The following is a 15,193-nucleotide window of genomic DNA, read 5'->3' as shown; positions in this document are numbered from 1 at the left end:
TATGTAAATCCAATATATTTATAATATTCTGACTAGGCTAGCCTACTACATACACGGATATTATAATCGCTTTTCATTTCAGTTATATTTTATTTTATTTTGTTTTATATTTCATTTATGGGAACAATGAGATATTTTGACAGGACTGACGTTGATAAAAAAAAAAATAGTAGGCCTATGAAAAAATTGAAAATAAACTATAAACTTGAATTTAAAGGGATGTTTTTTTTTTTTTTTTTTTTTTTTTTTTTTTTTGCTTGTTACTGGTCCTGAGCTGAGATGAAGGGAAGAACTGAATCCAGTACTTTGTTACCACCGCAGTTAATCTCCAATGAATTTAGAGTCCCTCAAATCTTACAGACAAGATATTGGCTACATGAGATAGGTAATTTTTTTTTCAACAGTTTTTCACGTGTCTCACTTGATGTTTGGACAGAGAGTAGTGAGCAAGCTGGCATGTGTGCTAGAGAAGGGAATAATAAGGAATTTAATGTTGATTTTTGAAGCGCAGGGGAGTGTTTACCACCGCGGTGCAGTAGATGGCGCTGTGGCCACCGCTGACTTTACATTCACTGTCAATTGGTCAACGAAGAAGACAACACGTGTTTCCTGTTCTGGTTCCCTGCGGTGAAGGGAGAGATTCTTGGTTTTATCGTGCAGACAAACTTGTGTCAAAATGGTCCGTAAGTTGAAGTTTCACGAGGAGAAGCTGCTGAAGAAGGTGGACTTCATCAACTGGGAGGTGGACAACAACCTGCACGAGGTCAAAGTGCTGCGGAGGTTTCGCATCGAGAGGAGGGAGGACTACATGAAGTGAGCCGCACGCCTCACACACATTGTTGCCAGTTATGTTAGGACCTAATGATAATGTTAAGTAAAATAAAATGATCCAACACTAACTAATAAACAAAAAAACATTTGACTCTGGGCGAACAATAACACCCGTTTGTATGGAGTTCATAGCAACCACAATACTGTAATAATAACAACAACAACTGATGCTGCTGTAACAAGAGAATTGGGAATGGGATCAATAAAGTAAATCTATCTATCTATCTATCTATCTATCTATCTATCTATCTATCTATCTATCTATCTATCTATCTCTCTGTGACTGAAAATGTGTCAGTACAGATTTGGATAGTGCATTGTGTGTGTTGAGAGGGTGTATTATAGTTTTTTATTTTTCATAATAGTTTTATATCATTTTTAATAATCGTTTTCAGTTGCAGTTAGTTAACAGCGTGGAGTCTGGGAGGGTTTAAAAATGTTTAGTTTCATGTTAGTTTTTAATTCATTTCAGTATTATTGTTATTATCATTGTTGTTATTAATATTATAATTGTATTGGGGTTTCAGTTCAGCATAGGTATTGCAATACAAAAATCAGACTTTATGAGGGCTTTTGACTCACAGATTTGATCAAATTAACAGACTAAAGTACATATATATTTTTATTTTAGTTTAATTTGAAAGTAGACAATATTGTTTCAGTCAGCCAACCCCATTCTAGTTTTTATTTATATTTCAGTTAACTGTTTTTTTTTTTCACACCTAGTTTTAGCTTTAACTTTAGTTTTAGGTAAATGTAATAACTTAATTGGGATACGGGAAATTCTGAAATTTCAAATATTTCACTTAAAACAGCTTGAACACAGTCGCTTGGCCATTCTAGTGATGACCTGGGTTTGGACCCTTTTAATGCTTCTTTAATATTTTCCTCACTGCCATAGCTATAATGCAGGGTAACAGCCACTAAGAGGACAAGGGGAAACATTTCCTCATGGCCTTTTAATGTGACACTGCCAACAGTATTTCCTTTCTCCGATGCCTCAGGTACAACAAGCTGAGCCGTAACATAAGAGATTTGGCCCAGAAAATCCGCGATCTTGATGAGAAAGACGGCTTCAGAGCACAGAGCTCCCACCAGCTCCTGGAGAAACTGTGAGTGCTGCAGCTTGGCTTTGTTTACCCGGTTGTCACTGTTGTTGATGTTGTACCAACTCATTTTTCCAGCATAATGACTCAAAACCTCAGAGTGAACAGCTCATCTGAACCAATTTGAAGCCTTTCTCTGGTGTTTGAATAGTTGAACACCACAGTGTCACTGTTGCACTGTGATAGCGTGTTGATATTAAACGTGATATTTTGTTTTTTCCCAAAGGTACAGCATAGGCCTGATCCCCACCAAGCAGAACCTGGCACTCACAGAAAAAGTCACAGCTTCCTCATTCTGCAGGTGAAGCATCCAGTGTCCTGTTCTTTATGTGTGATTGTCAAATGTAAAAGAAACCAAGTTATATAGTCATTTTTTCCAAGAGTGCAGACGTCCTTTTTTCATTTGTTGAAGCACCAAAACAAACCTTTATGTAAGCACGTGATCATCTCCACTGTATCCATGTCTTGTCTGTGTGTGTGTGACCCGCTCAGGAGGAGACTGCCCAGCATCATGTTGAATCTTCGCATGGCTCAGAACCTCAAGTCAGCAATCACCTTCATCGAACAAGGACGTATCCTTCGCCATCATTTTATTAGTGTCTTGACTGCATTCAAGTGTGGGGTTTAAAAAAACAAAAAACAAAAAAGACTGTAATTTTTACATACCTGAGTGACTTGGTTTTGTCAGTATCAAAGTGGACAGTGGCCTTGACTGTGTCTCAGACGTGCGCGTGGGTCCGGAGATCGTCACAGACCCGGCATTTCTAGTCACAAGGTTGGTGTCTGCATTTTGTTATGTCTTACCATCGTTTCTTTTTCAAACCCTCGTTACGTCCAGTCACTCATGCCAGCACTCAGTTCTTTAATTTTTTTTTTTTTTTCCAGAAATATGGAAGATTTTGTCACCTGGGTGGACTCCTCCAAGATCAAGCAGCATGTCATGAATTACAATGATGAGGTGAGCCACGTGTCCAAGCTCTGCCAAGTCACTCCATCCCACTTTGTTTTAGTTGTTGTTTAAAAGCACATGACACTTTGGTATCTAAATCAGCCCCATTGCCATTAAAGTTGCCTGTATTTTTAAGCACACTTTCTTGGTCTGAAAGGCCATAAGGCTGACATGACTGAATGAGTTGAACATGGTGTTGCTCTTTCTTTTGCAGAGGGACGACTTTGATCTGGTGGTGTAGCTTTGTCGTCCTCTGGTCCACCCATCAACGCTGCAGAGCCGGACAGGAATGTGAGGTCTTTGTAAAGGAACTCAATTCAAGACTTAACACTTACACACCATCAACCAGTCGTTTGTAATTATATTGTAGTAATTTAAGTAGACGTGAAGTCAACATTTGTAAACTAGCAGTTCACCCAGTGTCTTTCGATTTCTTCAAGATGCGCACCTGGGATCTGCTCTGTTGACAGTGTTGTCTAGGGGAAATACACTCTGAATCTGTGCGTTATAAGAGTTGGTGTTGGGAACACCAGCGTAGAGGAGGATGAAAAATCTATGGCCACTTTGACATTACATGGTATCTGCTCTACTCACTTTTGGTACAAGTTACTTCTCTGGATTTTGTTTCCATTGCGCATTGTACCCCGTCACAGCGAACCCTTATCAGTCCCATGCGGGTGTGTTGACTAGTTAGATTATCTACTACAATACAAATTTCACAAGTCTTGCTGTTTGTATTTCCTGGGTTAAGGCAGCGACCAGTAGGGCTCTGCTGTTTAGCTTCTCTCTGTCCTGATCCGCAGAATTTTATGTTTTATTTTAGTATCTGCTCAGCTCACTTGGAACCTAGAGGTTGGTGTTTCTAAGAACAGTATCTGGTACCAGATACTATCCCAAACTTTTGCCTGATGGAAGACCAAAAAAGCGTGTAGAACCGAGATGCCATGTGATGGAAAAGGGCGCTGTGGTCCAGTGGGCAAGGGGTACAGGGCCTGTGGGATGCTGGGTAACACACAGTAACAGTTTTAAACTGTTGCCACCGAGATGTTGGCACATCCTTCTCTCATGTTTTGCCGTTGACACAGTTCAGTGGTGCAGTGGAGGGCGAGAACTCTGATTCAGTGGTGTAGTCAACTTTTCCAGTAGAGCCACTCATGGCCAATAACGCAAACTGTTTCTGCTTCATCATATAACGTTGTTGTTGTTGTACATAATGTGTTTTCTGTGTGAGCATGAGCTGACTTAATACTGTCAGTATGTATGTGTGTGACAGGGAAAATGCTTGTATAAGATTATTTTCAACCTTGAGGCTCACAGTGTTTGTGATATTGATTTAAGAAAAGAAAAAAACAGCATTGTGTCATGCACAGAGATGTAATACAGAGCCTGAGACTTTGGTCAATATATTCTTATTTTGAAGAAGACTTTAAGATTGTGAACATTTTGTAAACAATAAACAACATTTTTTTTGCCACAGTTTAAGACTTTTAACATTTTAAGACAATTGCATATGGATAGATGGTTTCTCCTTCACAGTGAAACTTTGAAAGAAACCCCTATGCCACGGTGTAAACATAGATAATTACATAAATCCCTCGTCTTAATATATCAGTAAACAGATTACCCTAACTCCCATTATTCACTTTCATACATACCCATTGGCCAGTCATATAAACCTATGGCTCAGTATAACATACAGTATATATTTAACTGACTGCTAGACAAAGCATCGCAACAAACTTTACCCTATAAAATGGAAAACGGTTTACAACCCCCTTAAGGCACCCTTTGTGTGCTGCAGTTTTGGTGTGTAACTGAAATGTAACAGGAACTGTTTAGATGCTTGGATTTAAAGGGTAAACAGACAAATTTCCTCCTCGTGCAGAGTCCATTTTCCATCAAAGAGTCCATCAAAGCCACCAGAAACGCACATAGACGATGAGTGTGATGAAGAAAACCGCCCCGGCAGCCACCTTGGCATAGGTGGAGCGGGTGTTGAGGTATTTGGCATCGCTGCGGTACTTCTTTGACAGGCTGGACAGATTGCTGGCTTTTGTGTCTAGAGCTGGAGGAAGAGCAAAAATAGACGATGAATAAATAAATAGAATAGAATAGATAAATAGATTGATGAATTTGACATTTCTTTGCTAATGAATGTACATGCAATCCTGAAAATGTAAGGCAGCACTGACAATCTGTCAATATTGTAATTTGAGCAAGTGTGGGGTTTTATTTGATGGCAAGTAACAGTGCTGGAAACTGAGTTCTGTGGGCGACCACAGATACGGATACACAGAGACAAGGACTTTTTGTTTCACTGCTGTTCACTACTTGTGTATTTAGTGGCTGGGCCAACCCGAGAGATCCACAGAGGCTTTGTTTTGTTCCCCTCAGTTGGATCACTCCTGTGTTGGTATATCAGCACCTAGAGGGTATTCCACCGACCAGTAAACTGTAGAAAATACTATCCTAGATCCCACTGATAGTGAGCTGTTAGGTTAAGGATGGTGAACCAGTTATTCCTGATGATGGTTGCTAAAAACAGAAAAAAAATTCAGTGACACTTTTCAAAATTATCTGACTAAACTCCTAATTCTGCTTGGTGGAATTCCTCTCTGGTTTCTCTCGGGGTCGAGGTTAGGAAGCAACTACCGACCCAGATATTATATCACAGTATTGTTAGAATGTTGCTCAATGACAATATATGAATCTAGCAAAAGGCAAAAACCAGCACAGGACCACTAAGGCAGGCTTGAAATGGAAATGAAGCAAAAACTCTGAAGTGATTTCTAGAAGATAAAAAAAAGAGAAAAAACACAGCCTCTGCCAAGGTAGCTATGCTGGCAGGCAATAGTCTAACAGTTGGCTGCAGACAAACTGTGACAGAACAGTGTTCAGGCCACAATTTCTAGCAACCAAGTAGCAAATACATACAATCCAAGGTGAAAAATAAAATTTACTCAAGTAATGCATCTCTGCACAGTTTTGAGATACTGGCACTAGAGTAGTCTTTTCATTTTGTGAACCTTTGTTTATTTTTTATTTGTGACTTCACACTTTGACTGCACTGCATTTCTGAGGGAAATATTGTTCTTTTACTGCACTGAATTTATCTGATGGCTGTAGCTACTACTGGAGTTACTTTGCCAGATAAGATTTCACCTGTAAAACATAAATTCTGATGCACTGTTAGTGTGTAAACTCACTGACAGTACATGGAGTAGTTAGAGCTACAATATTAAAATACTTCTAACAGGTTAAAGCATATATAATTTAACACTGAGAGGAACCAGAACTGAGAGGAATCTTCTCAATGAATGAATACTCCAGCACTGCATACAATAAAACAGCACAAGAGGAAGTGGTGAGTAAGGTAGCTTCTCCAGGATAGATTGAGCCACTAAGTATTTTCACAATTAAGAAATAAAAAACATAATTTACCTTCCCAGCACATTTACTGACTGTAAAACTTAACTTATTTGAATAGGGGGTGTGCCTGTGTGTTCAGGGCCTGGCTGCACACTGCAGGTGCACAGTGTGGTGAAACTGAAAGAGCTTGCTTTGAATGCGTTCCTCTGCTGCACAGCCATATCAATATTGTAGCAATCCAATTTTGGAAAACAAAACCGGCTGCTTCAGTGATATTTTTTATTTTTTTGCGTACTTACCAGAAAGCGCTTCTCCACGTTGCAGAACCTCCTCAATGTTGGCCACCATGATCCTCTGGACATCGTGAAGCTCTGTGTTAATGCTGCCTAGGTTCCTCCTGGCTCTGCTGTCGATGTATGACTTCTTTGTCTTCTGAATGTATGTGTCTAAAACAGGATTTATGCATTCAGTTCATTCGAGATTTTTTTTTAATTTTATTATTGAGCAGAAGAGACAAGTTGATGGTTGGTTCCTCTGCGGTGTATTTAGAGGAACTGCAATGTCTGTTGAATGTGCAAAAAACAGAAGATACTCGCTCACCGAACTCGATGAAAGAGTACGGCCTCGATACTGTGGGGACTCTCCTTCCATACTGGTCGTGGAACTCAGTTTGGAGGTCTTCGAGGTACGCGAAAACTGTCTTCTTGGGAAACGAGGCCTCACACAGAGCCAGGTAGCACACACCTTGCTCGATCAAATAGCTGGAAACAAAAACATTCATGGTAAAACTGACAGTTACAAATAAGCAGGAGGAGGTTGGCAATCAGATTTTCTCCATCTGTGATAAAAAACAGAGTTGAGGTGGTGTAGCTGATAACCCATGTACAAAAATGCCTGTGCCTTTGTGAACTCACTGGAAGGCCATGTCCCCGGCCTCCAGGGTACAGCGGCTCGGACTCTGGGCGTTGAGTTTACGAAAGAGCTGTTTGGCTTGATTCTGGTACTGCTGGAGGTCTCTTCCTGACTGACGAGGACAAGCATGTTACAGGTTAGAGTCAGTAGTGACACACTTTGTGATTTCTTAAGTGTTGCACATTTAAGGAAGTCACAAAATACATATAAAGTAAGAGAGAAACATATACATCACAAATATACAGAAAACGCCAATCTGCCCTATTCTGCTTTACCTATCAAAGATCATGTGATTGTTCTTTGGCCTCTGAATAGTCAAGGGAGGGACGTTAATCATTTTGTATGGCCACGACACAACTTAATCTGCACCAGTGCCAAATGAATAGGAGTCATGTGACAACCGTGACATGAAAATATCAATCAAATCAAACTAAATCAAATTAAATCAACATGCGCAATTATATAAAATCATAGTGTTTATTTTTTGCTTTCTCCAATCTTCCTTTATAACTCCCCATTTAACTCCAGCTTGTGGTGGCTGATGTTCTGCTGATTATAGAGGCTCCAAACAGAGCACCAACCCATGTTTTGCAGGTTCATGTCCAAACTACACTTGGGCCAAGGATCCATTTAACATTACATAAAATAACAGGAATTATCGGGCAACAAATTATATATCATCGTATCAAGACGTCCCGCCGAGCTAAAATTACAAGTGGCAGTTTATTGCGGCATTGATTATGGGCAAAATTGCCCCCTTTTCAATTCTTCATAGGTACAAAACATGAAAAAGCACTTTATGTTTCAATAAAAGTTCAAAATGTTATCGTTTGTTATTCGTCCTGTGTCGGACCACAGTGGGCGTTGTAAACTTACACCTAAAAGTTGTAGTTCACTCAAATAAATTGGTGTTTGGTAGATTATCTATATGCCGAATTTACCAGTAGTAGTTAACGATTCAGAAAACGTGTTGAGTCGTGTTTTACGAGTTATTCACGTTAGTCTTTGAGCAAAGAAGCTTAAAATGCAAGATTTTTCAACAAAGTCTGGTGTGGAGGTCTCCCCAGCAGACTGGAACGTCAAAGGGGCTACGAGGCGAGGTTTTCATTCATACCTGCTCATCTTCCTGCATGGACGCAGCGAGCGGCAGGCCGTCCTCCACCCGAGCGATCATTGTAAGTGTTACCATTTTGGTGGTGAAATATGTCGGCGGTGTAAACTGTCGGCTTTACTCAAAAAAACAAACTTGTAGTAAAGTTAAGGAGCTAGCTGTCAACTCTGATGATGCAGGACGTATGAGCTGGCCGGAAGTGCACGGTGCCTCAAGGAACAAGGTCCGAGTGGCAACTGACAGCGCTGCAATTCTGTAGTCAATATATCATCCGACCGACAGCGCTGAATTAAGAGGTATGGCGCTTTTAAAAATAACTGTTTTCGTAAAAGAGAGAGATATATCTTATATAATGTACGCGATACAACAAAATAGTTTCTAACATTTGCGTTATGATTGATTTGTTATTTGTTTTTATTCGTTGTGTTTAGATTTCCAGAATAAAATAATCACTTAAACACAATACTCGGCTGTGAGATTCACCAGAGCGACCAGACGGCGGGCAGACGGACTGACTGCATCTCGATTGCTAATGTCTGTGTTGCGGGATGCAGACGCGGTCTCCTGATGCGGCTCCTCCGCCTCCAGTCTCGACCGGAGCCACTCTGAGCTGAAACCCACAAAGAGGAACGATGGACGCATCATGCACGGAGCGGTAATTCTGCTTTCCTGTATCGCCTTTATTTTCTTATATGTTGTTGCTGTTTGTTTGCTTCGGTCTATCTGGGATCGTGTCACCCGGTGGCCACGGAATGGCTGCTCATTTCTCATTTGCTTTTGTTGTTGTTTGCAGAAGGCATCTTGATAATTATTTTCCCACCTTTGCTGCTGTTGTGAAATGAGACGCTTGACATTTGCCGCACCGAGGCGCATTTATTTTGCCCGTCGCCTCTCTTGTTTATTATCTGATAGGCTGAAATGGTATGAAATAACCCGATGATGAAGATTAAAGCATTTTGTCGTTTTTTTTTTCCTCCGTGGAAATGTACACACATAAAAGAGGATAATATATGAGGACAGTGAGAGGCGACGGGATCAGCTGACTCTGCAGCTGGAGTCAGCGGCTGTACTGGGATCAGTCTTGACTCAGGGCATCGCTGTGTTTCAGACAGCGTACCTGAAATTTACAACACTTTGCCTCCAGCCTCATCGGGACACATTGTCTCCTGTGGGTGTAGATGTTGCGGGCCTGCAGGCCGAGCCCAGCGGGGTGAGGGTGTGCTTGTGCGCGGCCACATTTTAATCCTCGGCTCTGAGCGCCACAGAAACCCCTATTCACTCCTGAAGCGACCCGGCGCCTTGGCACCGTGGCATCGCTGGGAGCTTGAAAGGCCTATTGTTGCGGTGCAGCTGGCACCGGAGCGCCTTGTGATTGGTGTGTCCCAGACTGGCGCAGCGCTTGCAGCGTGTGTGATTCATAAACCGGCTAAACCCTCGATTTTATTGTCTTTCCTAGAATAGATTGCGATTCCCTGTGCGTTTTAATTCAAGGGCGGGGCGGCCCATGACTAATTAATAATGTAAATCAGCAGTTCCCAAGGCGGAGTCTGAGGTGCCCCAGGAGAGCTGTTGTTGGTTCCAGGGGAAGCCCAGCAAAATGAGAGCTGGTGAAATTTCACTCTTACTTCCCTCAGTTCAAGTTAACCCTTTGAGTTGCACAATGACCATCATGATAACCAGTTTCACTCTGTCCTCTTAGTTCATCAGATGTTTTTTTTTTTTTTTTTTTTTTTTTTTTTTTTTGACAAAACCTTTATCAAATAGTCTGGGCCCTAAAGTTTGTCAGTCTGGAGTCCTTGACTGAAGGGAGCTCAGGAACTTTTGATGAAATGAAGCATATTCTCATGCCCGTGTTTCCCATCTTTCCTGTGCTTCCTTATTGCTCTGTCTCCCCATCCCTCCACCAGGCCTGCCTGTGATGCTCGGGGCTGAGGAGGACAGCGGCTGAGGAGGACAGCGGCTGAGGAGGAGATGGGCTGCACCTCGGCCAAGCAGGTGTCGGCCGTGTCCAACGGTGAGGAGGGCCGGAGTAAAGCCTACAGCAACGGGGACCTGCTCTCCGGTCAGTCAGCAGAGGGGTTTGTGTGTGCCCCTCTGAGTCTCCCCGCCTGCTAAACAATTATCTGACGAGCCTATATCACTGTCAGTTCTGCTCCTTTATTTATTAAACAACAAAAAGTTAGTGTCGCTGATAGGACACAGTTCATCCTTGACCACTGAGACAAAAAAAAACTGAAATTTGATCGCCCTTGCATTATTTATTTTTGTATTTAATTCTTCAGTTATTTGCTTGAGGCTCGTCCAGTTTTAAGGCACTAACCAGTCCCCTGAATCTCACTGGTCTGGGTTTTACTGGAGGGTCTGAGTGTCCCATGATGGTCCAAATGCTGTTTCAGAGGCTTTTACCTCCTTAACATGAGTAACATTGTGGGGTACAGCAGATCCTGGTCAGATATAAAGTTAAATAAAATATTGTCGTAGATTATCAATTATTGGCAACATCACTGGAAAAAATATTGGTATCAGCTTTTTAAAAATCCATACTGGTTGACATATTTTTTCTACCTCATTTTTGCTAGATATTTCATGTCTAAAAATCTAAAAAATGTACTTTTGTGCGAAACATGCACTAAATGACTTATGCGTAGGCTAAGCTGATGACCAATGTTTTCATAGTCTGTAATGCTGCTGCAGATGAATAATATACCTTAGCTGCAGGAGTCATATCTCATATTCAGCTGACACGTCATCAGGATCAAGTTGACTTACAACACGGTGAAATCAGATAACACCGTTCCGTGTTTAGCCGCACTAAAAATCAGATTCCCTAATTTAGCTCTAGCCGTTTATTATGGCTTTTTTATCATCCTTCTGCTTGTCCGTTTCTTGCCCGCCGTGTGAGAGGGAGAGAGGATGGCTTCGCGTGTGTTAAGAGAAGAAAGCGAGAGGGAGAGAAGAGGGGAATCGGGCTGACAGCTCATGTGTTTTGCTGCTTGCCAGCCATTGTTGAGAGAGGATTTAGTTTGAAGCGTGAGAATTCAAGCACATAATTACTTCGCCAAGTACTGAACTGTGAGAACTGTTGACCTGGATTCTGCTGATCAGAGTGGCTGTGAGTGGATGGTCCTCTCCTTGCCTACCGTCGGTCGCTGATGTCATGTATTAATAGGAGATGTGCTCCTCTCTCTCTCTCTCTCTCTCTCACACACAGATGAGTACAAGACAAAAGGAGTGGAGAAAGTCAAGTACATCAGTGGAGAGGAGGGAGGAGGGGACAACCAGGACAGTACAGTGCGTGGTTTTGTTTTATTCTGTTTTTTAGTGTGTAGTAGAGATAACACCATGTCAGAATTATGGTACGTGAAACCAGTACAGGTGGGACTCTCTGATTCAGTATGGAGGCAAAAACAGAAATCCCACTGAAGACACTGAAGAGGTCGTTTTAAGGTCCTCAAAAAGTCTTAAAATGTGTTAAATTCAATTTAGTAAATATTAGGCCTTAAAAGTCATTAAATGTCTTAGAGTTTAATTTATGATGTCTTCTTTTCCATTTAAACATGTTGTCTAATTTCACTTATCCATCTTTTAATTTTCTAAATTTCTTTTTGTCAAAAATTGTCAAGCTTTTCTGCGTGAAATTCAAAATTTTTGATGTTGAAAAAACAATACTTGTGAACCTAATACTTTCTTGATACTGAGGTGTTACACTTCACCTGTTTGGAAAATGCTTGTTGCACATTAACCGACCTCACTTCATTCTTACTCTTATATACTGCACAAAACAGACCAGGTTGTTCACTTTAGCAGTGGTAGAGAGAAATATTTGGAATATCCTAAGACTCACCTGTTCCAAGTTTTGTTTCAAAATTGAAAAAGTCCTGGTTTGATTTTTTTTAAGCTAAAGGAGTCAGCTAGAGAAGGCCGATCATGTCGTCACTAATCCAAATATATTCCTACCTAAAACTGACCTGGACACAAGACCAAATACTTCACATTGTTGTACTTACCTTTACAACTAACTGCAATGCTAATTTGAATAAGAGAAAATGATTTTTTTCCCAAAATGAGTCTCAAATTTTGTTCAAATTTATCTTGAAAAAGTCTTACAAATTGTTAAATTTAACTATCTTGACACCCTGCTTTTATTTTAAAATCACTGTATGAGCCTTACGAGGTAACTTTATGTATTTAAACAGAGAGACTGCACTGGGATCAAACCAGAGTGGTGCAGGGGTGTGATTATGTGCTGACAGCATGACTGCATTTTCAAGTATTTCTGTGGTTAAACATACAGGCTGAGGCCACTTTAGCACAAGAACACTTGAGTTAGAGAGCGAGGGATCAGGTTCCTTTGATAGTTAAGATACTGAAAATACCAGTAATGTTTTTTTCAAAATGTTGGTATTGACTTGGTACTTAAGTATTCATTCTTAAGACATGGACAGCTATGTAATTAGACAGTTATTTGTGTGTGTGTGTGTTCACGGATGTGTCCTACAGGAGAAATGTGCCCTACTTGGCAGAGGTCAAAACACAGCAGAAGACACAGGACCAAATGGAAATGGAAAGATACTGTAAGTGCCACTGACTGCTGACGTTTGATGACATTTTTCGGTTCCAATGTTGTCAACACATTTTTGTGTGTGTGCGTGTGTGTGTGACTCTTGTCATCCCGACCCGTCCCAGTCTGGGCCGGGTGACCTGCGTCATGCCAGGTCCTAGCTCTGCAGCTCTGTCGCTGACTGTACTTTCTTCCCTGCAGGAGTATCCACTCGTCAGAGAGTCAGCAGGAGTTCTTCAGGATGTTGGATGAGAAGATCGAAAAGGTAAGAAGCGGCAAAAGCTGTTAAGTGATGCACAGTGTGAGGGAGTTATTTTGTGATTTCAGTATTAACTGAAAAGAACGCTGAGAGTGAACCTAAAACAAACGTTGGTTGTTGTTTTCTACTCCATTCATTTTGGAGTTGTACACTTTCTCTTGTTCTCACGACAGGGAAGGAGTTAATGGCCCAAACTTGGTGGATGTACTTTTCTGGCATAGACCAACATTTTCACGGTAGCAGTGTGGCAGATATATCGGTACATGATGTCGGTTTTTCTGCTTTGGTACAAATAAATCACGGGAACAAGAAAAATACACCACAAAACAACACAAATGCGTCTAAAATTCAAAATACACTGCCAAATGTTATTTTTAAGTGTACGTATTTGAAGTGAATTTTTCCTTTAAGTATTGCCTGAACTGTGACTCAAGTTTTGTTGCCAACCAAAAAGACCATATAAAAACTTGTTCTTTCATATTCGTTGCTTATTTTTTAGTCCAGTTCTCACTTTGAATGGCTTGTAGCAGAGGTTTTTAAACCTTTACATTAAACAAGTCCTAGCCTGGCATTCATGGACCCTCAGTTGTAGTGATTTCACCTTATGAACCCGTACATGAAAAGATAGTTTGGACTGACAAATAGATTCAAAGTGGAGCGATTAAAACATAATGTAAAATAGCCACTCATTCATTTTTTTGAGTGATTTGTAGTGAATTAAATTATAGTGAAAGTAAGTTAACTGTTCCTTATTTTGCGAAGGACCTCCTGGAGGCCCTCAGGTATCTCCGGACACCAAAACCACTGGCTTATATACAGGGTGACCCAAAAGAAACGGGAATCTTTGAAGTGCGTATTGGCAGACATGAGCAAGTGGCAGCACAATTTTTAAAAAATGAAAATTCCATCATTGTTTCTTAAATGGCATGTTTTAAGGTTTCAATTACTATGAATAAAATATTTTTCTTCCATCACTCTTGGTTTTATTGGATTGTTAAAAAGTTCCCGTTTTTTTGTGTCACCCTGTATTTGAATTGCACCGTTTCTCGCCTGTTCTGCAGTCCTCTATCTTCTGTATCTGTCTGTCCACAGGGGCGGGACTACTGCTCAGAGGAGGAGGATGGGACATAGCACTGTGGTCGTGTGTCCATCAGTCCCAGAGGGAAAGGAGCTGTGGTGACATTATGGATGGACTGTACCATATAAATTCATATCTGGGAGGTCTCTGTCTTGTTTTGACTGTCCTGTGTACACGCTCAAGAAGACTGGACTACTGACTTGAATGAAGCACCTTTTGCCCTCCTGTTTTCCAACCCTTTCCACTCGGTAGCTCCTCATCCGATCACCTGCCCGGGGAAACGCACTGTTAAGGTCCAAGCTTGTCTCAGTGTCTGTGATTTATCGAGGTTCTTCGAAACGATGGCGCCACATTTATGTTTACCTCCTCCTGCGAACCGAGCGAGCACGACACCCGTCTGGACAGAACCGCTCTCATGATGAAACGAAGCCATTAGGAGGATGACAGAGATTGTGGGATCTTAAGAGAAACACTTGACTTTTCATCCCGTGCTCGGAAAGCTCCTGGGAGGCCGGTGTTCACGGCCGTCACCGAGACGGGCTGTATGCGTTTGAGACACTCAGGCTGCTGCAGATGTAAGCGGGTGACAGCAGAACTAGAGATGCTCTTGTTGACACTGAACAATAGAGAATATGTCTCCAGCTGAATCTCTCAATACTTCATCCTTGAATGCATCCCTGCAAAAAAAAAAAAAAAAAAAAAAGAAAGAAAAAAAATCAGCGGATTTGAAACTTCCTGCATTCCTCGACACATTTTGGACAGTATTATCCTCTTTTTCTACAGTACGTTGGCCATGAAGTACCTTGTGTTTGTCTGTCCATGTCCGTTCATGTTACGATGTAGGGTATTTATGTTGAATAAGGCTCAGGGTTGAAGTGTTCTAGTCATTGTCTCATGTAGTCGAGTCCTTCTCATTAGACACTGTTGCACCATTAAGATTATTACACACACATGCACTCACAGGACAGGATTGCTGAAATTTCCTGTTTTGCCACCTTGTTCCATTAGTTGTGTTAA

The 15,193-nt window shown here is 41.2% G+C and overlaps 3 protein-coding genes across 5 annotated transcripts; 2 read left to right on the top strand and 1 right to left on the bottom strand.

Annotated features, from left to right (window-relative positions):
- Window positions 1-584: 584 nt before the first annotated feature.
- imp3 (IMP U3 small nucleolar ribonucleoprotein 3) lies at window positions 585-4,362 on the top strand. Its single transcript, XM_030075336.1, has 7 exons — window positions 585-813; window positions 1,836-1,943; window positions 2,164-2,238; window positions 2,430-2,509; window positions 2,661-2,712; window positions 2,823-2,895; window positions 3,101-4,362. Exons 1-7 carry the CDS (start codon window positions 677-679, stop codon window positions 3,125-3,127), a joined length of 552 nt encoding a protein of 183 aa, XP_029931196.1. The 5' UTR covers window positions 585-676; the 3' UTR covers window positions 3,128-4,362.
- A 166-nt stretch (window positions 4,363-4,528) lies between these two features.
- Window positions 4,529-8,525, bottom strand: sec22ba (SEC22 homolog B, vesicle trafficking protein a). The gene is made up of 5 exons (XM_030075335.1): window positions 8,282-8,525; window positions 7,170-7,279; window positions 6,856-7,016; window positions 6,555-6,701; window positions 4,529-4,951 (listed from the first exon to the last, which is right to left on the bottom strand). The coding sequence occupies exons 1-5, from the start codon at window positions 8,354-8,356 to the stop codon at window positions 4,797-4,799; spliced, it is 648 nt and encodes a 215-aa protein (XP_029931195.1). The 5' UTR covers window positions 8,357-8,525; the 3' UTR covers window positions 4,529-4,796.
- On the top strand, window positions 8,510-14,895 carry LOC115375796 (uncharacterized protein C1orf21 homolog). Of its 3 annotated transcripts, XM_030075339.1 has the most exons (7): window positions 8,510-8,574; window positions 8,710-8,933; window positions 10,186-10,340; window positions 11,490-11,569; window positions 12,779-12,852; window positions 13,041-13,104; window positions 14,191-14,895. In XM_030075339.1, exons 3-7 carry the CDS (start codon window positions 10,250-10,252, stop codon window positions 14,227-14,229), a joined length of 348 nt encoding a protein of 115 aa, XP_029931199.1. In that variant the 5' UTR covers window positions 8,510-8,574; window positions 8,710-8,933; window positions 10,186-10,249; the 3' UTR covers window positions 14,230-14,895. The 3 variants fall into 3 exon arrangements, with proteins under 3 accessions (XP_029931199.1, XP_029931200.1, XP_029931201.1); XM_030075340.1 differs by having other exon boundaries at window positions 8,574-8,933; XM_030075341.1 differs by lacking the exons at window positions 8,510-8,574; window positions 8,710-8,933 and adding an exon at window positions 9,757-9,885.
- The last annotated feature ends 298 nt before the right edge of the window (window positions 14,896-15,193 follow it).

The sequence above is a fragment of the Myripristis murdjan genome, chromosome 17 (genome assembly GCF_902150065.1).
Source record: "Myripristis murdjan chromosome 17, fMyrMur1.1, whole genome shotgun sequence".
Lineage (NCBI taxonomy): Eukaryota > Metazoa > Chordata > Actinopteri > Holocentriformes > Holocentridae > Myripristis > Myripristis murdjan.
This window is presented reverse-complemented; position numbering and strand designations above follow the sequence as displayed.

Bases quoted from the DNA above. Each gene is read 5' to 3' on its own strand.
- imp3 (XM_030075336.1), top strand. From the start codon at position 677: ATGGTCCGTAAGTTGAAGTTTCACGAGGAGAAGCTGCTGAAGAAGGTG. The intron at 1,944-2,163 runs GTGAGTGCTGCA...TTTTTCCCAAAG, and splicing joins CACCAGCTCCTGGAGAAACT to GTACAGCATAGGCCTGATCC. The intron at 2,239-2,429 runs GTGAAGCATCCA...TGACCCGCTCAG, and splicing joins ACAGCTTCCTCATTCTGCAG to GAGGAGACTGCCCAGCATCA.
- sec22ba (XM_030075335.1), bottom strand. From the start codon at position 8,356: ATGGTAACACTTACAATGATCGCTCGGGTGGAGGACGGCCTGCCGCTC. The intron at 7,280-8,281 runs GTATGAATGAAA...TGTCCTCGTCAG, and splicing joins CCATGCAGGAAGATGAGCAG to TCAGGAAGAGACCTCCAGCA. The intron at 4,952-6,554 runs GTAAGTACGCAA...CTCTTCCTCCAG, and splicing joins ACGTGGAGAAGCGCTTTCTG to CTCTAGACACAAAAGCCAGC.
- LOC115375796 (XM_030075339.1), top strand. From the start codon at position 10,250: ATGGGCTGCACCTCGGCCAAGCAGGTGTCGGCCGTGTCCAACGGTGAG. The intron at 10,341-11,489 runs GTCAGTCAGCAG...TCTCACACACAG, and splicing joins CAACGGGGACCTGCTCTCCG to ATGAGTACAAGACAAAAGGA. The intron at 11,570-12,778 runs GTGCGTGGTTTT...TGTGTCCTACAG, and splicing joins GGGACAACCAGGACAGTACA to GAGAAATGTGCCCTACTTGG.